The 26,387-nt window shown below is 50.9% G+C and overlaps 2 protein-coding genes across 4 annotated transcripts in view; one reads left to right on the forward strand and one right to left on the reverse strand.

Annotated features, from left to right (window-relative positions):
* Positions 1–26,387, forward strand: part of TG (thyroglobulin) — a 234,772-nt gene that overhangs the window by 129,417 nt on the left and 78,968 nt on the right. Inside the window, exons 40-41 of the mRNA XM_077167733.1 lie at positions 280–439; positions 5,126–5,328. Of these exons, the coding sequence (XP_077023848.1) occupies positions 280–439; positions 5,126–5,328 (363 nt within the window). The remainder of the gene's footprint in view (positions 1–279; positions 440–5,125; positions 5,329–26,387) is intronic.
* SLA (Src like adaptor) overlaps positions 11,855–26,387 on the reverse strand; it is a 33,369-nt gene continuing 18,836 nt past the window's right edge. For all 3 annotated transcript variants that reach the window (XM_077167732.1, XM_077167730.1, XM_077167729.1), the window contains 6 exons: positions 25,116–25,215; positions 24,287–24,373; positions 21,413–21,516; positions 19,023–19,154; positions 14,883–15,015; positions 11,855–13,710 (listed from right to left, as the gene is read on the reverse strand). In XM_077167732.1, coding sequence (XP_077023847.1) covers positions 13,497–13,710; positions 14,883–15,015; positions 19,023–19,154; positions 21,413–21,516; positions 24,287–24,351 — 648 coding nt within the window. In that variant the 5' untranslated portion in view covers positions 24,352–24,373; positions 25,116–25,215 and the 3' untranslated portion in view covers positions 11,855–13,496. The remainder of the gene's footprint in view (positions 13,711–14,882; positions 15,016–19,022; positions 19,155–21,412; positions 21,517–24,286; positions 24,374–25,115; positions 25,216–26,387) is intronic.

Below are 26,387 nucleotides of genomic sequence, written 5' to 3' on the forward strand. Positions count from 1 at the left end.
GGTCGGGGGCTGCAGGGCATTGTGAGATGGACTAAGGGTCTATGGTGAGCTGCCGTTTCTGCCAGCTTCACGTTTTGTGACTTGGGAAGGTGACTCCACTTTTGAGTCTCAGTTTCCCATCTGTGCAATGGGTTGTGGAGATCTCCAGGCAGAGCTGAGGGGAGAAGCAGTGCCTGTGACATCTGGGCTCAGCACTGGGCACCCGGCTCGGGAGGACGTCCTCACAGAGCTCTTGGGGCTGGAAACAACCTCTAACCCCACGTCCCCCAATCTCTGCAGCCCCCCAACGCGTCTGTGCTGGTGTTATTCCCTGGTGCCATGGAGGGTGAAGCGCGGGAAGGGCGTCTGGCCCTGGACGGCTCCTTCCTGGCAGCCATCGGCAACCTCATCGTGGTCATTGGCAGCTACCGAGTGGGTGTCTTTGGCTTCCTGAGTTCCGGTGAGTTGCTGCCCCTCTTGGGGACCTTTGACTCCTGAGCAGAGGTGCTTTCATTGTGTGGGTTCAACTCCTTCTTCCCGAAGTCCCCTCATGATCCCGGCCCCTCCCCGTGCGCCCAGCCAAAGACCCAGCCATGGGGCCTGGGATGATAGCAGCAGTTGACACTCATTGAGCCCTTACCATGTGGCTGAAGCTGTCCTACATGCTTTATCTTGTGAATCTGAGCTATTTAGAGAGTCAGCTGGGGCCCAAGGGGGTCAGGAACTTGCTGAGGAGCACCTGCTTTGGAAACTGCAGCACCAGGTCATGCCAGGAGAGCTCCCAGGATGGGAGAACCCCTGCCCCCGAGTGAGGGCTGGTCCACGTGGGGGCTCTGACCTTCCTTTGGCTCTAGCCTCACTGGGCACACAGCGTTCTGTCGCCATGGTTATGCAGTCCGCCCTCCCCACCATCCCAGGGCAGAAGTGAGCCTTGTGTCCATGGAAGCACCCTCCACCCGCATCCTCTCGTCCGGCCCCACCGAAGGCAGGACGGCCAGGCAGCCAGCTCAGAGGGTGGAATCCAAATGTGCAGCGCCAGCTCAGTGGCTACATGGCCTTGGACAAAGCCTGTCCCTTTTCCGAGTCTCAGTTTTCTCTTCTACAAAATGGGGACAATTTTACGTGACTTTACCCAGCTAATGGTAATACGTGTGAGAGGGTTTAGACTTTGGAGTCCTCAAGGCTGGGGACTGTGCGTCTCTGTTTGGCTCACGTCTAAGACCAGGCTACATAACGCACCAAGTACGGGCAGGTGGGCTGAAGGCCTGTGGCCCGCGGGAAGGCCTCGACTCCCGAGTGGGTGAGTGTGGAGGGCGTCCCAGAGTGAGGACGAGCAGGCTGTGCTTGGGAGAGCCTAAGAAGTGACGGGAAGGGGAGCTGGGCGGACCGCAAAGTGCGAGAGCTTGACTGCCACGCAGATTCCAGCCTGGACAGGCATGCCAAGGGGGCAATGAGTTAAGGCAGAATTGGAGCAGATGCCAAGGTGAGACGTGGATGATAAACAGATTTCAGATTTCACGTCATGGGGCGCAGGCTCAGCTGCTAGAGGATGAGCCTGGGGTCCCGAGGACACAGCTCCTTACCCTTTCCTGCCCCCCCCCCCGTTCTCTTTCACTAGTCTGTGGTGATGAGAAGCAAATATGTTGGGGTGGGGGTGGGGGGTTGTGAAGGCTTTAGGGCAGTATAAAGAAGTATTCACATATAAATTTACGTCCCTTAAAGAGATAACCCTTTGCCTGGGATCTTCCTTCTTTTCAACTTCGGGCTGTGAGGATTTCAGTCATGCCTTTCCCCGAAGAGGCTTGGGTGACTTCGGAGTACATTCTGCCGACCGCGGCCGAGTGAGGTTCTCACAGACATTGCTGACGTTTTAGCTTAGGGCGTTTCTAGACAGAAGAATTTCCGTATGTTCCCTGTCCCCAAGGGGGTGGGGAGTGTAATTTCATGGGCTGTAACTTTATGGAGCATTCGTGTGCTTCTGGACAGGCAAACTCATCTCGCAAAGGAGGGTGAAGGATGCTTCCTGCCTCCAGCCCCCTCATTGCTGACCTGGAGCGAGGCTGCTTCCACAGCAGAGCCCCAAGGCACGGTGATGGCTGCACTCTGGCAGACAGACAGACAGAGCTGAGAGGGGACAGGGCAGGCGGGACAGGGCAGAGGCGTGGGCTTTGATACAGGAGCCAGGCAGAAGGCCTGTGGCCACCGTGGGTGCCCCTACCTCACCGTCCCTGGGGCACGCAAGCCTCTGTGTGACTCACACGGTCTGCCCCCTGTGCTGGGGAAGAGGGGCCCAGAGTCCTGCCTGCGACACCCCTCACAGGTGCAGATTCTGCCGCGAGGGTGTGGCGGGCACCATGAGGTTGTGCCAGGGCCGAAAGCAGTGTCTTTGGTTTAACAGCAGGTAGTACAGTGAGGTGTACCGCGCAGGGCGCTTTTCCATTCCCGTTGCAGCGTCCTGCTGACCACCCAGGAGTGGGTTCTGTTATTAGCCCCACCCCACAGAGGGGCTCACAGCACCCAAATGTGGTCACAAGCAGACGCCCGGCCCTGGGCAGCCTGTCCATAGCCAAGAGCGTGAGCCCCATCCCCGGGTCAGGGGGCCCCGGGCCGTGCGAAGGAGAAGGCAAGGCTGTTGAAGAAATGAAGTGAGCACGGAGAAGCAAGGAGGCACTGAGGGAAGGAGTGAATGTTTCCCACGTGATCTGACCAGAGGCCCTGGAAGAGGAGAGGCAGATCCGGGGCAGGGTGGGGCTGGGAAGCTGCAGAAGAGGCCCTCACGCTGCCCGGAACCTCTTGCTCACAGCAGCCTCCCTGCACACTGATGCCCCTGAGAGCCCAGCACCACTGCTGTGGCTGGGCGCCCCCCCATCTTGCTCTCTGCTGGGTGTCTGCAGCCCCCAGCACAGGGCCTGCACGTGGCTAAGCCCGACTCCTACTTATCTGATGAGTGGCTCTCCAGTGTCCCTTCAACTCTGACCTCCAGGAGCCTATGGTTCCCTGCTTGTCAGCACTGGCCCTCATCCTGTAAGTGGGAGGTCGACACGTGGGAGATGAGAGTCAGGGGCATTTCCCTTGTGGGCCCCTGCACCCCATCAACACTGGAAATGCGGGCGATGGACACTGCTCCCCAAAGACCTGGAGGCCTTGGTCCCACTTGGTGGGTGCCCTGCCCTCTCCTGCCCGAGACCTCAGGAGCAACCCCATGTTGTGCAGCCAGGACAACGTGTAGGCAATCCAGGAAAGGATGCAGCCAGAACCATGCCGTGGCCTCACAACCCCAGAGCATGAAAGGGACTCAAAGAACAGATTCCAGATGTCTCCCCGACTGGAAGAATAATCTGCAATGTTATGGCCCCTGAGCTGGTGTTCTCTTCGGGTGTGTCAATGCTAAGTTGGGGAGATCAAGATTTTCCTGTTTGGGACCACGAGATCTTCTCATGGTTGGTTTACAGCCAAGCAGGACAACGTCTCCATGGTCCATGGCATGATACTGACTCACAGATGATTATTGCTATGCTCACTCATTCACCTCACATTTGCTGAGAACCTGCCATGTGCCTCTGGACTCCACAGTGGCCACTCTGGCAGGGAAGGCGGTGACTGCGAGAGGTCTGCCCGGGGAGCTGACATCACCGGAGGGCTCAAGAGGGGCTTCCTGTGGTTGACAGGGCAGCTTAGAGTGGAAGGAGGCGCAGGCAGAGGAAGAGAAGGAGGGTCACGGGGAGGCGGAGGGTTCTAGGCGGAAAAACCACATGTGCCACGCAGGACCCTGAGGGAAGGAGAGGCTTCTGGGCTTGAGAAATCGATGCGCTGTCTCTGGGTGGTGGGAGAAACAAGCCTCAGTGAGGAGACAAAGGGAGATGTGGCCAAAGAGATGGACGGACCCAGGCCTGTGGGCCTCCAGAATATGGGGAGAGCTGTGAATTATGTTTAAGGACAATAGAATGAGATTGTAGGTATTAAATAAGACGGGGAAGGCAGTGTGTGTGTATAATATGATCAAAATTATAAGTTTAAAATATCATCCCAGATGTGATATGGAAACTTCATGGAGGGAGAAATGTGTGGATGCAGGAGGCCACTGAGAAGGCTGAGGTAGCATTTCTGGAGTTAGTGGCAGGGGTCAGTGTAGAGTGAGAACCTGCAGGACATGGGGAAGGAGTGGGGTGAAAGGAGGAGGAATCAGGGATGCCTTGCAAGGTCGCACTGGCCAGCGGGGCTGCGTTGGAAGGACATAAGGAACTCTGGAAGTGCTGCTGCTTGGAGGGTTCTGGAGGCTTAGTACCAATTCCATGTTGGACAGCACGAACTCGAGCCTACAGGGTGACCACCTGGGGAAATGCGAAGGGTCTGTGGTCTGGGGGGTGGGCTGGGCTGCTGATGTCTTCTGTGTATCATCCGCATATGGGGGTCATTGAAGCCATTGAATCTGATAAGATTTCTGGGGCGAGTACAAGAGAGGAAGTGGATCTCCCTTCAAACAGGGCAGGAGATGCGGCATGGCCCGCTTGGAGGAGGAAAAGTTAACATGATAGATTGACAAGAAGGGTCCATTGAGTTTGGACCATCAGGAGGGTGTGGGCAGGTGGTGTCCCCAAAAGCAAACAAGACCATTCTTTAAATATACTTTTTGCGTCTGAATCATTTCATGAAAAAATAAGTGCTGAGTGGGCTGCCAATGGACATTTCCTGAATTTATGGAAAAGAAATAGTCAAATGCTTTTGCGAGGTCACAGTGGGTGAGGTAGTGGGAGGAAAAGGGATCCAGAACCCTGGCAAGGCCTGGCCCAACTCAGGGAGGATGAGGCATGGAGCACGACACCTGCAGTGGGGTTGAAGGTGTAGCAGGAAGCCCTTCTCTTTCCCACTGGATGTGCCATGCAAGGTGACAAGTGGTGGCCCTGTGAGGTTTAGTGATGAGCCCAAGACCTCCTAGCTAGCCAAGGCTGAAGCTGAAATTCAAGCCTGGGGTATCTGATTCCAAAGCCTGTGTCCCTCCTGCTGTCCCATGCTGCATTTAGAACCCAAGACCCTGACCCGTGGGGACCAGGCCCAGGTCTCCCAGAGGAACCACATGCCTGCTGTAGATGATTCAATCTGAGGTTGCAGAATCACAAAAAGTAAAAGGCTTTCCTCTTCTTTGAAGGGTCCAGTGAGGTGAGTGGCAACTGGGGGCTTCTGGACCAAGTGGCAGCTCTGACTTGGGTGCAGAACCACATTGGAAGTTTTGGTGGGGACCCTCGGCGTGTGTCCCTGGCAGCAGACCGCAGTGGGGCTGACCTGGCCAGCATCCATCTTCTCACAACCAGTGCCACGGACTCCAGACTCTTCCGGAGGGCTGTGCTGATGGTGAGTAGTGTTCTACCTTCACTCTCGCTGCAGATGCTGGCCAGGGGAGGTGGCCCTCCACTGCCTCTTGAGGCAACTTGAATTGCTTGGTTTTCCCTTCTCCTTTGTCCTGAGTGGATTCTGCTTATGGCCATCATTCCATGGATGCATGATTCTAGGATCCTGAGGGGTTCCCTGACTGCTTTCCATTCATTTAAAAACTTCTGGACGATGAAGGGTTTGGTGGTTCTGCGCCATCAACCACCCTCCTTGTTGCTCCAAGTAGAAAGGGATGGAGCACAGGGTGAGATGCTTGCTGTTGGAGGAGAAGGTAATGTTGAGGGCATAGTTCAGCCAGGAAGACGCTGACCTATACCTGACAATGTCATCCAAAACAGGAGAGGAAGAAAACCCTCACTGACTTCCCAGTGTGGCTTCTCTGATGTACTCTGTGTTTGAACTTGGAATTCTCCTTTAAGCGTCAATGGCCCTGAGATTCGGTTCTGGTGTTATTTCAGTGTAGAACAAGAGCGGGTGACTCACCACTCTCAGAGTACAGAGGTCTCAACAAATGGGTTCGTTGTTTAAGGCAACTGGGTCGCAGCCACAGGCTAAGGCCTGAGCTCCCAGGGGATGGCCACCTCTGCCGTTGCTTAGTGAATGAATGAAACTATTGCCAGGGCAAAGAATAGAACTCAACCACTCATGAGACTACTGGACAGCCTGAAATCCCCACTAGGTGATAATGGTGGTATTGAGATAATGCTGTGAATGATGATGACAGTAACTGTAATGGGAGAATTAATCCAGTTGATTACAGCTTAAACCCTTTAGCCTATGGTTGTGTCACTAACTAGCTCCCGTATTTTATTGAGCATCTGATTGGTGCCAGGTTCTGCGCTAGATACCTGATAAATAAAAGCATCCTAGGTCTCAGGAAGCTTACAGTTAGTGGGGAAAAGCATCCTAGGTCTCAGGAAGCTTACAGTTAGTGGGGAATGGGGGGCAAACACCGTGTCTATGAGAGAGGGTCTAAGACAGCCTAGGGGCAGAGGGCAGGGGGCCGTGTCAAGGAGCGCTTCCAGGGAGAGGGAATCTGCAAAGTCCTGGCAACCCGGGAATCTTGGCTGTTCACTGGGCTCTGCTGCTCGTGCGGTGTGGCTGGAGGGCAGATGCCCAGGTGGGCAGTGGGGCTGAGGCTGGGAGCGAGGGCCGGCAGACCCTACCGACGCATTGGGGCTTTTCCCATGGGCCTGAGGAACCATTGAAGGGTTATTTTTAAGCAGGCAGATAACTTGCTTAGAGCTGCACTTAGGAAGCTACCTCTTAGGGCTGGGTGGAGGAAGGATATAAGATACACAGAGAGGGGCATAGAAACCAATGAAGAGACTATGAAGTACCACAAATTAAGGGGCCATGGGATTGCTGATGAGACCACACTGTGGGCTGAATACCTTGTAGACCTGCGGACAATTGGGGGCCATTTGTGACTGCACTCCAGCTCCTCCACCTGTTGACAGTCAGAGGCCATGGGCTGCACCCCAACTCATCCAGCCTTCCTGGATCCAAGCCCACAGTCCTGAGGAGGGGGGAGGTGGCATTTTGGGGGCACTGCTGAGGCTATGTCAGCATCATCGCCATTCTCGACAGGAAGCAGTGCCACCTGCCGCTCCAGCTCTCCTCCAACCGCGGGACCTCTCTGGTCCTTGGAGAGGCCTAGCCTTCTGCCTTGGGCAGGCTGACTCCTCTTTATGGTGCTTTTATCCCAGCCTCCTCTTTGCCTGCCCTACTCATCCTTCAGGGAAGCCTTCCAGACTTTTCGGCCTGGAATTGGACCCCCTTTGTGTGGTTTATGCCAGTGTGTGTACTTCTGCGCAGCACTTAGGGTTCCCATCAGGAACAATGATTACCAGTCCACGTCTGTCATCCTCACAAGACTGAAAGCTCCAGGAGAGGGGCCTAGGGTTCCAGCTCTCTCTAGAGCTCCAGCCCCTGACCCAGCCCAGCCCAGAGGGGCCGGACACAAAGGGCTCACCGCCCTGCCCTGCTGTTTGGGGCCCTGGGGCTGAGCTGGTGAGTCCCCTCCTTCCCACCCCTTTCTGTGCTTCTTTCCTTTGATCTGGGCTTCTGGAAGCTTGTTCTGCTGAAGTGGGTCCATCTTTGTGGCAAACTGAGCACAAACAGCCTTCCGCTCTGGGTATGGAAAACAGACCTCGCTGTTTGTGTCGATGGTGATGGCTTTTTCCAGGGCACTCTCAGAAACCAGCCACTCCTGAGGCCCAGACAACTCCAGAAATGCCTTCCAGCAGGCCTGGAACGGAGCCTTTTCCTTGTGAAGGTTTAAGTGTTTGAGGGATTTCAAAAATTAATCTGTTTTAACAAATGGCAGTGTATTTAAAAATAAACTGTCCCATCTGTTTTAGTCATTTAGAAGCAGCCCTTACAACTGTTCCCAGCACTCTTTGGGTTGCATGTGAAATTATTTGGAACTGAGAGAACTAAAATACTTTAATATATCAGCATTTCTTTACCAACAGATGTTTGGGGAACGAATGTGAGATGGTGATTTATTTTTGTATTAAAACTTAAGTCTTTCTGCAACTCGCAGGGCCAGAACTCTTGAAACATCGGGGAAGAGAGACTCCTGTGATAATTAATAGCTTATATTTGTTTAGCCCATTTTGGATCACAAAGCCCTTTCAATACATTATCTCAGAGATTGCTCACACTGATTGACATTGGATGTTTTCAACTCAGCATAACCTCAGGCTCAGAGAGGCTTAGTGACCTACCAAAGAACACATAGCAAGGAATGAGCTGAGTTAGAGGCTAGACCACAAGTCAGATCCTGTGTTTTTCCACCCTTTGAGGCTGTTTATCCTGCATCCTTGGGACTGTTGGGTTATAAGGTGTAAGAGATAGAGCCCAGGCTAGAAACAAACAGGCCCTGGTTAAGGCACAGGCCTTGGGTAAAATCTTTAACCTTCGATTTCTGCTATAAAATAAACATGATTAATTCTGTTTCCCATGGTTTTAATAAGCTGCCATAAGATAAGGTTTCCAAAGTGCCCTGCACATGATGGGAACTCAAGAAATATACCCCACCCCTTGCCAAGGGAAGGCACATCCAAACAAAAGCAGGTCCTGGGATGGAAGACTGGTATTTCACCTGCTCTGGGGACCAGTATGAAGGAGGAAAAGGGGTTACCTGTTGCTGACCTGCATTCTGCATCTCTGACCCCCTGGTCAATTTTAAGAGAAGACAGAGGTGGCCTTACCCTCTGCAATATGATTTAGAGGACTCAGGTTTCCCTCTCCCTCCCATGCCATTGCCCCAATTCCACATTCCTCAGCAAGGCTTCCAGGCCTCACTGGCCTCAAGCTAAATTTTCCTCTCCCTCTCCTGTTCCTGCCTCCACGATTCCTACGCTGGCAGCTCCCCAGAGAGCTCCGTTCCTAGAAGCTGCAAAATGCTCTTTCCTCCAGGTCTTTGTGTTGTGTCCTCATACCACATCTCCTTTCATCTCTCAAAACAAAAGGGCCTTTCCCGAGCCAGGAGACTTCTATTTGGCACGTTTGGAATTCTGCCTTATTTTCATGCTCGTTCTTTTTCTAGCCTATCTTATTCCAATTCTACTATTGACCCAGTGCTTGAAAACGTACTCAGCTTGAGTGCTCTGGGGGCTTCCCTGACCCGTGGCATGGCAGCTGGTTCCTAGGGGCACCGGTCTGCTACAACACTGAGTGTCCATGCGTCCAGCCGGACAGAGGTAGCAGGTGGGCCCGGAGCTCTTCTGGTTTTGTAGCCGGACTTTGGATCTCCGAATGTGAGCACCCACCCCTGTGCTTGCCGTACTCAAAGCCTTGCTGCTCATGGGACTTTGATGCTTCCACATGTATTTTAGAAAAAGTAAGTTTGTGTATAGATACATACATTTCTGCTGAGAATTTAGTTGTAGCTTCATGGAATTTATGATTTAATTTCAGAAAAAAATTTACATTCCTTTTTTAATGCTAAACCTTACATCCTTGAATCCTATTAAAACATCATACCCACACCCATGAATGTAGTGTTTGAATCTCCTCTAGGTTTGTTTATGGACTGTTGCACTTTCACCATACAGGTTTTATAACACCTTGGTGAGACAAATTACCACCAAATCATAGTTCTGATTGGTGCTGTGAATGGCGTCTTATTTTCCATTGCATTTTCTAGTTGGTAAATCCTGGCATAGAGGAATAAGTTGATTTTAGCAGTTTGCTGATCTTTTTTATTACTTCTAATGCTTTGTCTATTGATTCTGTTGGGTTTTCAATGGCATTAGGTCATCATCTGCAAATAATAGCTGGTTTGTTTCTATACTGGTTGAAGATGCTGCGTAACAAGGTAACCCAACACCAAAGCAGCTTAAGGAATGAAAAGTTTCTTTTTCTCTCCTTCTCATAACATCTCCCAAGGTGAGCAGTCGGGTGTCTCTCAGTCACTCAGGGCCCAGGTACCTTCTAGGTGTTTCTAGGCCTTGTGCTCACGTGCAGGGAGGACCTGAGTCGCAGAGAGGGAGGGCAGAGTGGAAGGGGGCCACTCGGGGGCCTTAGAGCTGGGCTGGTGAGCGGCACACCCCTTGCAGGTCACGGGACCACACGTAACTGCCCTGTTTGCTTTTGTTCTTTTTTGGGTGTGTCTTTCTTGATCATTCTTGTTCGCGTTTTTAGCCATCATATTAACCTTACTACTAAATACAATTTTGCTTTTTAACTTTTTTTCTATTAGCTGTTTTAAAAACTCTATTTCATTGATATCTGCCCTTATCATCTTCTACTTTCTCCTTTTTTTCCTTGGCTAGCCTCTGTTGTTCTTTCCCAGCTTCTCAAGGTGAAAGCTAATCTCTTAACTTTTCATCCTCTGTTTTCTGGATAAATGCATTTCAACCAATGACATTCCCTCTTACTGTTTTATAAGCATGTCCCAGAAATTTTGTAAAGTAGCAGTATGTCATTTGTTTCTCATATTTTCTTATTTCTCACATTTTTTCCTTTTTGACTTGGGTTTTTTTTTTTTTTTGAAACTTTTTTCCTAGGTTCTAGAACCTTAGATTTTTTACCTATACTCTTACAAATTGATTTCCAGCTTTGTTGCATTATAATCACAGAGCTTGAGTTGTACAATGCTGACTCTGGAAGGACTTCCTCTGAGACCTCGTATATTCTCCACTTGTCTGGAAAGTTAAATGGTAGTGTTAAAATCTTCTATCTATTTATTTATCAACTTACTTATTTTTGCTTAGGCTATCAATTTCTGAGAGGGGGGTAACAGTTAAAATGTCCAAATAAAAAAAATAATTAACTTTTCTATTTATCCTTGTAATAGTTGCTTTAGATATTAAGAAACTATATTCTTAGATTAATATGTTATAATCATTATATCTTCTTAATCTATTGTTCCTTTTATGACATCTCTCCTTGTCCTTATGCAACTTATTTCTACCTCAGCTTCCATTTTGTCCCATAATAAAATTGGACGTCAGGTTTCCTTTTGTTCATTTCTTCATGAAAAAGTTTCCACCCCTTTATATTCAAACTCTTTGCATCTGTTTGTTTTAAGTATGTGTCAAGTAAAAAATGCAATGCTGGAATTCTAAAAAGTCATTCTCCACAGAACAGCCAGAGTGATCTTTTTAACTTATGAATGAGATGACATCAGTCTGTCATCTCATTTATACTCCCAGTGGCTTCCCGTTTCCCAGGAAAGAACTCAGACTCCTTTCCCCCATCTTCAGTGCCCTGTAGGACCTGCCCTGCCCCCTCGGAACTCCCCCTTCTGCCCCTGTCTCCCTGCTCACTCACCTGGCCCCGCAGGCTCTCCTGCGCTCCTGGGGCTCACAGCCTTGCACCTGCCTCCGGGAGCTGCCTTCCTCCTCCAGCGCCTCGAGTACCACCCTTAGGTCTTTGCTTGCTTGCTGCCCATCTTTCAAGTGTCCACTCAGATGCTGTTGCCCCCATAGAGAGGCCTCCCCTAAGCATCCCATCCGAAGGGCTGCCCCTGCCCCTGTGTACACGCCCCCACACTTCCTGCATAGGACTAAAGAGCTTCAGAAAGCGGCTCGCTCACGCAGCATGTCAGAGACCTCACCTGTACCGTTGCTGCAGTGCCAACACCCACGGCACTGCCTCGCTGTGCTCTCTGAGACGGTGTCCAAAAAGTGATGTTGAAATTCTTGGGAGAACGAGAAGCACAGATATCACAAGTCACATGCAGAAGTGTCTGGGTGAGTCGAAGAAGTTTCTTAACAATTGCTACAAATGTGCTCTCTCCCTCGACATCCTATGTCTTCCTTCAAGTTTGATGACATCTCCAAAACAATAAAATTTGGTTTTCTTAAAGCTTGTCCTTAAGAAGAAGCCAAACTTCTAACCCACGCCAGCATCCTCTGGGCATTCCTTCCTCTCATCTCTTGCCAGTTACAGGCTTATTTGAAAATTCAGAATCCACATTGCTTCTGGACTGACCACCCACCCATCCCACCCCCGAAGCTTACATTCCAAGGGCTAAATATGTATTATGTTTATTTTAATCAGGAATAAATACATGATTTAGCAAAGTGTAATGCTTCCCACATAGAAACCCCTCACAGTGCTCCACAAATCACATTATCACAACGGAAAACAATGCGTAAGACGCTGTACAAACAGCTGGAGTTCGCCAGGTGGCCCTGCCTTATGGTGGAAGCGCACATCTGCAGTTACACTCAGTACTGACATGTAGGCTGGCCCCTGTGCATTAGCCTTGCTGAATTGCGAAGAAACCACAAACGTCCTCTCGTGTAAACACACTGGAGTCTGATGATAAAGGCAACCGAGGGATTGCGTATACACGTATTACTAGCACAGTGATCTCACATGTAGGGAATGCTTGTGGTGAACAGACCTCTCACACCAGGCAGGAGAGATACTGCATGCCCCCTCCCCCAGTCCCTTTAAATAGGGAGAAATGAGTCATGGGCCCTCTGCGGTCCCCTTCCTAAATGGATCTGCTTGGGCAGCCTGGAGCTGGAATGCGTCTGCTTCTCTGGCTCTTTGCCCTGTGTCCTCTCTCATCTCTTAAAATCACATGTGACAGAATTAAGCCACTCTGACTCCCCATCTTTCCAATTCATGTGGATACCAGACCTTCTTAGAAAAAAATCCTGGATGGATTAATTCTTTAGAACTTATCAGTTTCCTTTTGCAAAAGATCCAACCCTTCTCCCCTCCGGGATCCTGCCGATTCTCGTACTCTCTGCGGATCCAGCTGAAACGTGAGCTCTTACACCTGCGCTCTCAGTGACACACCCACTCTCTCTCTGTCTACACTGCAGACACCTCTCCTGGGATCTGGGGAATCTGACATTGTACACAAAACTTTCCACAGTGCTTCTTCAGGCAATTACGAATGAATAATTTGTGCATTAATGTAAGCAACAATCTCAGCCACCTAGACAAGCTCTTTCTGTGCTTAGAGCCCTAGCAAGGGATATCATAAAAGCTGGCACAGCCCCAGGCCCACTCTCTTGCTTTCCCCATCAGGAGACTCACCTGTCCCATCTGCTTTGCCCTATACAAATGGGGACTCCCTTTCTTCCAGCACCCTCTGCCTTTGGTGTCCCCTGACTCAGGGTGAATGACTGCTAGCATTTAGTGCTGCTGAGTTCCCATAGAAGGAGAAAGAGATGCATGCCCAAGGTCTCCTTATGGATTACTGGTAAAGTTCAACTTAGGAGACCAATTTGCAAACCCAGATCTTCTGGCAGGCCACAGCTTTGTGGGTCATCTCCTTCTCAATTTTTTCTCAGAAAGAAGTTCTCTCTCGTGACATCAGAGTGTAGCCGTCTGGACAGTTTGTTGGTGAACGGTCCTTGTGCACTTTTTTACGAGAGAAAGTGTCTCTCACACACAAGATAGGCAGAGTCCTTCTGAAACGTCCCCCAATCCTGTCACAACTCAGCATTTCACAGGGCTGATCAGACACCAGGAAGGGGTTCCCCTTTATCATGATGTTGGTAGAGAAGATGCGAGTTTGAACCTCCGTGTGGCTTCTCTTGGCTTCTAGAAGACATGAGGTTTTCCAGGGAATCCTGCTTCTCTGCAAGTTCCCAGGTGAGAACTTGGGCCCCTGTTCCTTTTGGGCACACCACAGGGTGTCAATTCTCTGGCTAGTCTTCAAAGTACGGCGGCGATGAGAAGAAAGAGCTCTTCCTCCTGCTCCCGCTGTACATCAGAGAGAGGCTCTTCTTCTTCCGCTCAAAGGAGTTGCTTTCATCGCTGGTCAGGGAGAGGTAGGAGGCGATGCTTTCCCGGAGGCCGTAGCTGAAGAGGGACTCGTCCACCCCGAGCGGGTTCTCTGCCCCCTCCGTGGCGTCCTGCAATCTGGGAGGGGAAGAAAAGGGCAAAGGCAGGGGCAGAGAAGGAGGAGGGGATGGAGAAAAAGAGAATGAAGAAAGGAAGAACACCCAAAGAACATGGTTAACATTTCTCTAAATTAGTGTTCTAATTCTGGTTCTTGTATTTGTGGGCTGTGTGGTCTTGGACAAATCACTTAACCTCTCTGAATCACTGCTGTGTTGGCTGGCTCAAACTTCCACCTGTAGATTTTAATGACTGTTTCTATTTACAAGAATTTCTATTCATGTCCCAGGCAATTCTAGTCTCTGATTTTCTTTAAATTCACCAATGGGATGTCTGATTCAGTGTTTAATTATTAAAAAAAAAAAAACTCCACTGTTCTCAAACTGTAAGTATTCCTTAAAATTCAATAGCTAATAATCAAAACAAATCAGTGGAAAATAGTTTTCCCTTGAGAAAACAAAGTCACTTAGGATTTTGCTGGTGTGTTTAAGCTTTTTGAGATTTATCTGTGTGATATGCTTTAGGATCCTAACAATTAGAAAAAGCAAGGTGGTATATTTCAGCGAGAAGATGCACTGCAAGCACACAAGAGAGACTTGACAAGCCCCACCTGCCAGGCTGACCCCGGTTTTGTGCTCGTCCACTCATGGAGGGGGCGCTCAGACACACACATTCACACACTCATCCACACCCACTCACATGCACATTTACACATTCACATCCTCCACACCCACACTCATGCCCACACCCACTCACACACCATATACACACTCACACTTCCTCACACTCACACATACTATGCACCACACATGTACACACTCATACCCACACACTCATAGACCCACACCCACCACACATGCATGCACTCACACCCCCACACACACCATGTACACTTTCACACACTCACAAACACAATGTACATGCTCACACTCCCTCACACTCACCCACACACTCACCACACATGTACACACATACACCACCTACCATACATGTACACATTCACACACGCACACATGCACATATGCACATACACAATGTACATGCTCACACTCACCCCCACACACCCACTGCACATGTACACACACACACCCCACATGCCATACATGTACATACTCACACACCCACATGCACACTTATATACCCACACCCACCACACATGCACACTCACTCACACACGCATGCATGCGCCCTACCTGGGCACTCTTCTCCAGTCAAACGACTTCTGACGCAAGGTGACGGGCGAGCTGGGGGCCTGCGCAGCAGGGGCGGCTGGGCCCTGCATCAGGCAGGGCGTGGTGAGGACACAGCACAAGCCATCGGCCACCTCTGCGGGGGCAAGAGGGACAGCACTCAGCGACCTGGGAACGCCGTGGCCAGGGAGGGGCCCAGGGCCTGCGGGGCCGTCCCTGCTGTGTCCTGGCTACAGGGGAGACTGCGGCCACGATGGGGAAGGCGTATGGCAGGTGGTGGCAAGGCTGAGAGTCACATGTCTGACTGACCCTTCCCAAAAGGCTGTGTCCCCTGAATCCACACAGCACTTGCGAGGCACAGAGAGAGGGAAGCACTTGGGACCCAGAGTTAACCAAACCCGCATTTACATTTCAGCTCACCCCTGATAGCAAATCTCCTTATACCTCTCCAAGCCTCAGTTTCTTCACTTGCAAAATGAAGGAAATGAGCCGACAAGAACAGCTGGCAGGAGGCCTGCACAGGTGGACGCTCAGGTGTTAGCTGAGGGGTGAATCCAGGCAGAGTCTGCAACTCCACCGAGAGTCTCCCTGGGCAAGGTGGGGCCATGTCATCTCTGATTCTCCCCAGGCACACGGATGGTGCTGGACTGGTGGGCTAAGTCCGCCAGAGGAAGACAAGAAGAGAAGGAAACATGGAAGGAAGGCAAGAAGGAATGAAGGAAGGACAGAAAAAAGGAACAAAGGAGAAGGGGGAGGGAAGGAGGAAGAAGGAAGGAAGAACAGAGAGAAGATGTGAGGGGGCAAAGGGAGAGAGAAAGAAGGGAAGGCAGAGGAGAAGGAAAAAAAGCACAAAAAGAGTGAAAACACAGGAAAGGAAGAGAAAGAAAAGGATAACAAAGTAAAAGAAAGAAAGTGAACAAAAAGAGAAGAAAACTCTCTCTTCTCTACCCTGGATCCTCTGGCACAAAGAAAGTGAAAATGAAACAAATCTACTTCTTCTTCCCTTGGCTTAAGTGAAATATCTGAGTTTCTAGTGTCCCTAGTCTTTGCAGGAGCATTAAGATTAAGTGCCATCTCCTCGAAGCTGCCCACAGCCCATCTCATCACGACAGGGACTTGCCTCTGGCGGTGCTTCAGACGTTCTTGAGACTGGGAAGATGCAGGTCCTTCTCTAAGGAAGGGTGGGAGGCGACCGTCCGAGGGTGTACCCTGTGGCCCCTGCCAGGCTGAGGCTCCACTGCCTCGCTGCCATGAGTCCACAGGCAGCTTAGGAAGCGCAGCACGCCTTCGACAGGCTCCACCTGCCATCGCTTTTGTGGGGTGCTCAGGGTACCCTCCTCCAAGAACAAAGGGGACTGTAGCCGAAGCACAAGCCCCAGCTCTCAGAGCAGGGCCGGGGAGAGGGCCCCGCTGTGGGGCTTTGAGTCTGACCATCCCTGTGAGCTCACAGGAGAGGCTGGACCATTATATTAGAGGGATGCTTAACTGGATGTGAGTCTGAACTAATTGCCTGTCATGGGTTGGAAATTGAAAGGACCTCTGGGTTATTAGGCGAGGGAGATGGTGTCTGCTAGAAGGCCGGGCTAAATCAGCCACCTCGAGCCGCTCAGGCAGCCAGGAAGTTCCTCAAGGTCCTTCTTTATAGAACTTTCCAAAGAGCAAAACAGGTAACACTTATGAGTGCAGGACATGTGCCAGGTGTCAGCAGGCCTTGCACACTTAGCTCTCTGACTTCCCACATCACCTGTGCGGTGACGTTGGTGGACCCATTTTAGGGATGAGGAAATGGAGGTTCCTGGGGGCAAATCATTTGCTCAGGGACCACAGTAATGTGATCCAACTCTGTCTCCTTGACTCAGGACCAGGCACTCAGTCCAAAAGCCACCCACTGCCTCTTAGAAGGAGGAGAAGGGACTCCTACACAGCCTCTAGTTAGTCCAGCCTGGTCTCTGCGGCCATCCAGAATGCTCCCTGGACCCTTAGATACCAACATTTCCACGTTCAGGAGCCCTGTTCCCATCTGTCAATTATAACTCATTTGTGTCTCGCTCTCTCAGACATCACCAGGCACGGAATACTTTAGGTGTCAGACTTTATGCACACATCAGGCTTTTGGTCCTAACAACAATCCTGTGAAGGGACATTGTCATTCCCATTTTATAGATGAGGTAACTAAGGCTCTGAGATGTTAAGTAATTTGCCCAAGGGCTCCTGGATAATAAATATAAGCATCCTATAAAAAAAAAGATGTCTTTCAGACCCCTTATCACAAATGTCCCTGATTCTGTGCCTTCTGGAAGAACCTGATGGGGGATAAAACTGGCCACAGTGTCACCCTCTGGGTCCCGAAGGGCTCAGGACACGCTTCAGGCCTTCAGACCCTTGTCGTCCATTCACGGGGGTGAGGACTGTACTCTATTCACTGGTGCAATGGCCGGGACACGATTCTGGAAGGCATGCACCGGGCAGTGTCCTCCTGGTGGCCCTGACGGCTGCTGGATGGAGGTGGGTGTCTTGGCCTGGTGGCCTTGTGGCCGCCCTGTTTGTAAACGTCTTGCTGGGGCCGCATCCTTTTGATGTTTGCTTTTGTCTATGCAAAACTTATGGTCTCCACACCTCTCAGATGATTGTTATTAAAAGCCAAATACCAAAACCAACTTGTACTCATAATCACTAAAAGTTAGCTGCTTCCAGGACTCCCTTCCTCTTTCATTTTTACCTAACTGCTAGGTTTTTGGCTATCACAAAAGTCATAGTCAGATTTATTATTAATTTTGCATCTACCATGTGCCAGCCTGCACTGGGCACGTTCCATAAATGATCGTGTTTAGTCATCATCACAGCTCCCTACAAGGGGGGGCTGCTGTCACCCGCCTCCTGCAGTCGGGGAGCTGAGGCCATGGGGAACTGAGGCCCCTGCTTCAAGTCTCCCTCAGCTCCCGCCCGAGCGCCCGTTTCTACTCCCACACTGCTGCTCCTGGGCCAGGTCTGACGACGACGCCTGCCCAGATGCCTTCCTTCTCCTTGAAATGCCTTTTAAGACCCTAGATCCTAAGGTGCGTGAGCAAAGATGGCGTGTGCTGGGGGTGAGCCACCCAGCAACGGGACATGGGCAGGCCCTAGGAAAGCAGGCAGTGGCCAGGGCAGGAACATGCTGTCCTGGCTGGGGAAGTAGCTGAGGTTTGGCAGCAGCTCGCGTGTGCTCGTGGGTTGCACTGCAGCCGGCCCCTGCCAAACACTGTCCAGGTACTGACTCTGACTGCCCTCGGCGTCCCGGTGGGGTAAGAGGAACTGGGGTCTGCCTTACCTGGATGGGGGCCGCGAGGCGCAGAGACACAAATACCGCACCCCAGGTCACCTGGCTGGCAATGAGCAAATCTGGGCTGCCAAGACAGGCAGCCCAGAGCCTTCCCTTTAACTACTATACTATCTGGAACTTGAGCCCATTTTTTGGGTTTCACATTTTCCAGAGGTGAAAATTCCGACTGACCTGGCATTCGAGGCCTTTCACTGTCTAATTCGCTTTCCTTTCCTGCCTCTATGTGGGAGTATCACCTCCAGCAGAGCCAAGCCCGGCGGGGGTCCTGCCGTGGTCAACCTGGCCACATTTGTCCCTCTCTCCTGAGCCCAGGGAGGACCCCAAATGAATGACCCCAGCCCCGGGTCTCTAGGAGCTTGCTGGGGGCAGCAAGCGGCTTGGCGAGCAAGGGCTCCAGGTGGCGTGAGCAGAGCTGGGCAGTGGTGGGGCATGCAGGGCCAGTGCGGGCAGCAGCCTTGGACTCAGGGACAGGTATGGCTTTGTCCAGCAGGTGCACTGACTTTGGCCCTGAAGGGTGAGGAGGTTTTTCAGAAGAGGGGAAATGAGTGCTTTTCAGAACAAAGCCTCAGAGGCCCACTTAAGAAAGAGCCGGCTGTCTGCAGTTGTGAGAACAGGGGTGTCTTCATTTGTTTTCTTTACAAATAGAGTGAGGGCGAGTTTGAGATTCGCTGCATTTTACAGCCTGTGTTAGCTTGAAATTTGGAGTCTGAATGAATTAAAAGGTCAGCCTGGGCAGATGGCATGTAGGGGTGTCCCCTGCCGGAGGGCACCGCAGGGCAGTCAGGCACGCGGGGACGCAGGAGAGGGCGCGTCGCGTTTCCTACCTGAGTAGTGATTCACCAGGTCCTCCAGGCACTGGAAGGTGAGCCTCGGGGAGATGTAGTACCAGTTGTTGGGCAGGCGGAAGATGCGGTAATGCTTCACCTGTCTGTGTCTCACTGACAGCGAATAAAAACCTGCGGGAGGCCGAGAGCAGATCAGCCGTGCTCCCTGCATCCCCTCCAGGGCCATCCGCTAAGGAGCCCACCCGGAGGATGGGAGGCTTTTCTCAGGCTCAGGGATACAGGGACGATGGTGGGACACGACACTCAGAGCCCCACCCCCACCCCCCGCCCACCAGCAGCTGCTGTTTGGAGCCCACAACCTCAAGTTATTTCAGCAGCCCAGAGGTGTCCCTCCTGTCATTTTGCCACAGGTTTTCACGTTTACAGGCTAGTTCTCACTGCTTTTGAAAGTTGACATTTGGGGTGCTCGCACATCCTTTTGTGGCACGTAGGCCTAATTAAATTGCCACTTGGTTGCCACCTGGAGACCTGGGCTGTGCCCATCATTCTTGGGTCCTTGCCTGGGGCACACTCTAGGGCATTTGCACTGCATTCCCCCTTGAGCCCTGCTCCACCAGCGCCAGCCCCTCCACATGCTGAGGGAGGGTCTCAGCTCTACCCACTTTCTGGGTTCCCACTTGTTCTGACTTACATTTGGCTTCCTCAGAAATTTGGAAAAGGTGCCAGTTAAGGCATTTTTCAGGGTATCCCTAAGAAACATGTAAAACATGTGTCATTTCTGCTTAACCACCACTGGCGAGGAGGGAAAGGAAACTATCTTTTATTGAGCCTTTGCTTCATGTGTGGGACAGGGGGCTAAGAAATTTTCAAGCAGTATTTCCATCAATTCTGAGAAAGACCCTGGGAGGCAGTGTCCCTAAGCACTTTCTAGATGGAGAAAACTGAGGCCCAGAGCTCCTGAGTGACGTGGCCAGAGTGGAGCTTGGAATGGCAGCCCTGAGATTTGAACCCTTGTCCTTGGCAGGCCCACCAGGGCAATCTAACGGGCATCCGCAGCTCTGCCCCAGGCCTGCCCTCCACGTCAACCTGGGGTCTTCCGGTAATGTCAACAGGGACCAAAACTATGGTAAGCAGCAAGTGGAAAATCATCGGTGCTTTGCATACCCAAGGGAGCAGAGCCTGCCACCCCACCCGGCTGCAGCTTGGCTGCAGAGAGGCCTGACAACAGCTTTATTTTTAGTTGAGCCTCGCTGGCTTCCTTCTCCCCTGGCCCACAGCAGCACAGGAGGTGCTGGGCTTTGGGTGCCCTGCATCAAGGGCATACATGAGAAGTTTCACCTTTACTTTGAATTTGCTCTCCCCTGAACATTCAGGTTTCGAAAGAAAAGTTCTTCTAAGTTTTCTGACCACAGCTCCTATTTGCTCCCTGCTTCCCCAAAACAAGGCTGACGCTTACTCTGTGGAGGGCTCCAGCGCCGGGCAGCTCAGGCACACAGCAGTGCACCGAAAATGCTCTCAGATGCAGCATTTTCTCTTGTTGATAGCAAGTGTACAAAAAAGCACACTAGGAACTTGAATAATACCTTCCCTAGTATTATTATTTTCATCTGGGAAAGTCTTCGCTGTTCCGTGTTTGGCTCCTGAAATTCTTTCAGGGGTCTCCTTCTTCCCAGACTCAGAGCTAAGCCCTTGGCTGTTGCTGACCTCACGCTGAGACAAGGGAGCCGAGGCTCAGGGAGGGGAGCTGGCTTCTCAGTCACTGAGGCAGTTGAAACTAGAATTTGGGCTCTTGCTCTGAACCACCGCAAAGGGCCCTGCTATTTCAGTCTTCACGGCATTACTCTAACAAGGGGGATGCAAGCAACTTATAAAGATAAGATGGTGGTGACTGTGTCAGGACATGCATGGGCTTGCCTGGTCCTCTGAGCTGTCTCTTTTAGAGCAGGGTGCTGAGGGGACTGGTGTGCATGGCATCCTGTGTGGCAGGAGCCCTGCAAGGCCATGGCATCTGAATCTTGCCACAGGCTCACCGGGGAGAGATTTTTCCACCATTTCACAGATGAGAAAACTGAGCTCGGAGGGTTGAATCACCCACCCAAGCTTCAGAGTCTGAGCCTACAGGTCAGGCCTTACAAAGTCCATCTTCTCTCTGCCCCACATGCGGCCACATCTGGTACTCAGTTTTGTTCTCAGTAGATGGAAAACTTGCCAGCAGGAGCTGGCAGGGCCCGTTACAGGTCCCGTGCCTGTTTCCAGCTCCCCTGTGCTCACCCTGGCTGCACTGGCCGAGTGTGGGCTACAGGGCACTAAGGACGCTGGGTTGATTTGTGTGCATTGTAAGAGGAAGGAGGATGACGCCATGCAGAGTCCATGGGGGAGAAAGCCTGCCGTCCAGCCCGGCTGGGGGCGGCGGAGCCGGGGCTGCTCACCTTTCTTGGTCTCGCTCTTCCTGACCATAAAGGAGCCCATCTTCGTGTCCGGCAGCTGCAGCAGCTCCTCGGCCTTGTCTCTCCCCAGCCCTTCAAACAGCCAGCTGGGGAAGGAAGACAGACCTGAGGTTGTCTTCTAAGATGCCCTCCTGCCCCCCAGAAGATGGGATGCAAACAGTAAGATCTAGGCCTAGTCGATATAAAGCCTGGGATGGACAGAGAGGGCAACTGACCATTCATTCATCCATTCATTCACTCACTCATTCATTCTTCCAGCCACCTCTCAAATAAACTTTCCTGAGCACCTGTTTGGTACTAGGTATGTAGTTGGGTGATGGGGTATAAAAATGTGTGAGATCCTTTCTTACACGTCTCAGAAGCCAGCTGGGCTGTACACATTGTGTAGTATGGAAGATACATGCTTTATAAAATGTGATAACGTGGCTACTTGGTAAGTTGTTTAATGTGTGTGTCTCTGACACGCTGACTACCACACCCCTTCTCACCATCCTAGGAAGCGGGTGCTATCTGTCTGTTTTGTTCATCTTTGTGTACAGAGTGAATGAATGAATGGACACAAGAAAGAGGGAAGGAAGGAAGGAGAAAGAAAGAAATGGTACATAGTTTCACCAGCTTTATGACCCCTGCTCTGCCATCATTGTATTTCCTTCTTGTCTTCTTTTTTAACATATGTTAAACACAGTTGTCATTGTGCTGTGCATTTATGTGTTTCTTGCTTTTTTCACCTAATATTAAGACAGCAATTGTAACCCTGTTGCCCAGCTTTCCAGTGGCACATTCCCCTCCGTAAGAGAGCAGGCACTTCTGACTACCCTGCAGGAAGCAGCTCCTTGCACAAAGGAATCTATGTTCCAAAGAGAAAGGGCCCTTTGGCATTTCTCAGAGAGGCTTGGCCAGATATCACCTTGGAAGGAAAGGCTTTGTGAGCATTGGCCGGTGTGCACTCAAGCAACAGCACATCCACTTTCTAAAAGACTCTGCATTTCAGTGAATGGAGACTGGCTTTTAATCAACAGGTCTGATTTAGTGTGTGCTGCAATGTAATACATACTTGGCTCTTTTCTCAGCCCTTAAACACCCGCAGTGGTACACAAGCAGGCGGCAGAAAGGGCCAGCTGAAAGCCCCAAAGCATCATGGGAGAAAAGACCCAAGGACACAGTGTCTGGGTCCTTTTATTTATGCCTCGCTCTCTATGTCCACTGTGGTTGTTAAAATCATGGTTATGCCGTGTTTGGTTCAATATTTCATGTATTCCCTTAGTTCTACACATTTTATGGCATATTAGTTACTTTAGTGTGACTGACATTTATGTTTTCAAGTCCATACATGAAATCTCACTTCTAAAAATTAAGAAGATAAATGAACAATAGCAAACACTACCATGCATGAGTACTGACTATGGGCTATATACTATATTAAACACTTGAATTCTAGTCCTCTTATCAACCCCTAAGGCTGGTGGGACAAGGATACTGAGGCTCAGAGTGACTATGTCCCTTGTCCAAATTACCACGTTGGCAGGTGACAGCACTAGACCTGGGATGCATTTTTCTGGAAGGTTGAATTTCACACTGATTACTGTGGACTGCACTTTCTCTCTTCCCAATCTGTACTTTAAGGGCTGGTATTCCATCTGCTAGATCGGAGGCTCCATAAGGTAGAAATTCTGCCTGACGGGTCTGCGCTCCTCACCCCCAACCCCCGCCAGCCCTCGCGCTGCACCAGGAGCCCGAAGGGAATGCTGCACCTTTGCTAAATGCGGGAGCGGGTCAGAACCTCACTCACGCCGCAGCTCATGACCCACTCATTTTCACCTTTCCTGTCCTAAGCATTGAAATGGTTTTAGTATTCATATGCAAAATCACTCCTAGTGCAATTAAACACACCGAATTATATTCTTCAAAATGTTCAGGCAGATGTCTGCTTTACCAGGTCCTTCTCTGAATGTAAAGAAGCTATTTCTGGCCCCTCTCAAATGAAAATGGTGCTTCCTCCGTTCTGCTTCCTCTTGGCTGTGTGCCTCTTGTCTGGCCTTGGTAGCTTGGGAGAGGAGGGCACTGTAGTTCAAGGAGGTTATGTGGCTTTTCCAGGGCCCTTACATGGAAGCGGCCAAGCCAAGACTTGAACCCAGGTCTTCTGGGCTCCAAAGTCCCACAATTCTGCAATGACCTCACCCATGCGACTTCTGGAGAAAGCAGTGCGCTCAGTTCTCATCCGCTTGACTAACGCATTTGTTGGGTTGGGTACCTAAGCGTAGCCAAAATGTGTGTCTGGTTATGCATTTAATGAGGGTATAGCCAATATTTATTGAGTGCTTACTATAATCCTAGGCATTGTTCCAAGAGCTGAGCATGGATAATGCCATCTAATTCTCCAACAACCCTTCGGTTTGGTCATGTGACAGATTCCTGTCCCTATCGTTCTGCATCATGACCTTTATTTGACAGGTGCAGAAAGGAGATGGATGCACAGAGCGTTGAGGAGATGGATGACAGAGGCCAGGTCTGGACCTAAGCAGGCTGACTGTTAGCCCTGAGAGCACACCGTGTCCTCGGGTAACAGCTCCTGAGTGTTCACTGCTCGGTGCCAGGAACACCAGGTTAGAGCTGGAAGGGACCCTGGCTGTCAGTTTTGGTCTTATTATCTTGGTCTTACTGATTGGGAAATTGAGTCCCAGAGAGAGAGGGATTATCCTAGGGTTGCACCTCTCCCTAAGGACAGAGCATCGAGGAGATGCACCCCCTCTAACTCAGAGCCTTCCTTTCCCTTAGGCCGTGCTGGAATCTCCATGCAACCTTCTGAGTCACCAGCATAAATATGCTTTACTGATAACATTTGAAAAATATACTCACCCATGGTAAACTCTGGCCACACATATTCCAGGAATGTAACTCTCTCGACCAGTGCTGAGGGACATGGCTTTCCACCAGCCCCCTTCACTGTAACAGCAAGAGCAGAAAGGAAAGGATGGATAGGCAAATGGCAATGAAAATGAATGAATGAACATAATAATCAGATTTAACCTCGGACAACCTGGGACATTCCTTTTATAAGATCTATCATTGGTTGTGTTGACCTGAATTTTTCTGGATGAAAATGTAGTTTTTAAGTCTATGTATCTAATAGCTATTCTCTAATTCCAATCGAATTGGGAAATCCTCCCACGTGCTGGCAATAGCTGCTTTTAGGGATCCAGGGTTGGAGCCTGTCTTAAAATAAAGGCTTGCTATATCGATTTCTGTCCAGCAATAGGATCATTTCCCATGTCCCTATCAGTGGGATGTAAAGAAAAGGGGTTTACATTCTCAGTTCTGTCCTACAGCATATTTTGAATCAATCTAGAGGGAAACAGGGAGCAAAGGTGAGACGCTTTATCTCAGAAGCGTCCTCAAACCCCAGGGCCTCTTCCGAGGCTGTGCTGGAATAGAACCTGGGACATAAAGGCCCTCAAAGACCAGGCTCAGGAATTTAAATTCTGTCAGCAAGAAACAGGGAGTCACTGAAGGTTTTAGAGCATTGGCAGCATTAAAGAGGAGGGAGTCAGCACGAGCCCAATTTCTTGCCTCACGGGGGCCAAGGCCCAGGGGGAATTGGATTGCTCTAACCAAAAGCTGAAGCTTCCCTCCCATTCTGAGTTCCTCCTCTGTAGGGGACCGTAGGAGTGTCTGAAAGTTGACTCACTCAGAAATCACGCGCAGTTTCTCCCCACGTCGGAATATGGGTGGGCTGATGTCGGGAGACGGGTAGTCACTCAGCACGGCGAGGAAGTCGCTGTCCGACCCTGGGGAGCCAAAGGCAAAGGGCATTTGGTTCACAAGGAGCTAACCTAGAAGTGGCCCTGGGAGGTGGCCCTGGGAGGGGAGGGTGCACGGAGCAGCCAGGCCTCGGGTTTTTCAGCGGAGACCCTTCCTTGATTGGAAAGGCCAGTTTACCCCAGGCCCTATCTGCAGGAATGGCTGCACCAGGGACTTGAAGGGACCCTGGGCTCTCTCCTCAAGCCCTGCCCTGATGCTCTGCTCAGAGAAATGAGCTTCTGGAGGTTCTTGAGCTGAAGTCACAAGAATGGGCCTCAGGTTCTGCCCTGTGCCTAGTGACCCATGTCACCTCGGGCAGTTTCCGCACGCCCACTGGCCTCGGTCTCCTCCTCTTTAAGATGGGACTGATACTGCCTCATTCCCGGGTCCCTAGAAGAGCACCAGGCAGCCCCTCAACGCCTCCGCTCTGACCACCACTGCCTAGGGGACAGCTGTGAGGTCCCCCACAGCTGTCACCTGGCAGGCGGGGTCAGGAGCTCTGAGGATCCACCCAGGACCCAAGGCTGAGGCTGCAGGAGGCCCTGCTTCCTTGGAGAAAATAAGGTGCCACATGGAGTCTATTTATCAGGAACTTTCTTTGGGAGGTCAGGGGAATAAGCACTTTTCCTTGCTGTTTGTGTATTGAAAATCATTCTGGTGAAGTTGTGGAAGGCAAACACCCCGTTCGTGTGTGACCAGCTTACTACTGAGTAAGGTCCATGCCAAGGTGGGAACCTGCTTTTCGTCACTAAGCAAAATCCCTATTTCACACCCATAGTGGTTTGACGTAATTCGAGCATGTAGATGCAGGGTGCAGTTTGGGGGAGATAATTTGTCTCGCAAATCAGCAAGTACAGTCGTGATTTTTGCTGTGGGGTTATCACTGCACCTGCTAGCTGGGCATCTGATCTCTATATTCTGGGTAATGCATCGTTCAGTCATTTACGTGGCAATTCTTACTGTGCCCCTGCCAAGTGCCAAGCATTGGTGAGCCCTGGGCCAGAGATCACCAGGTCAGTCTCCACTCAGGATAATGAGGCCCCGGGAGGGCCAGCCCTCAGCCCAGCTCAGGGGCGTGGCCGAACTGGTGGGCCCAGCAGGCCACTTTCTAGGTCCCAGGCACCCCCACTTTCTAGGTCCCGGGCACCCCCACTTTCTA

The sequence above is a fragment of the Tamandua tetradactyla genome, chromosome 6, assembly GCF_023851605.1.
Source record: "Tamandua tetradactyla isolate mTamTet1 chromosome 6, mTamTet1.pri, whole genome shotgun sequence".
Classification (NCBI taxonomy): Eukaryota; Metazoa; Chordata; class Mammalia; order Pilosa; family Myrmecophagidae; genus Tamandua; species Tamandua tetradactyla.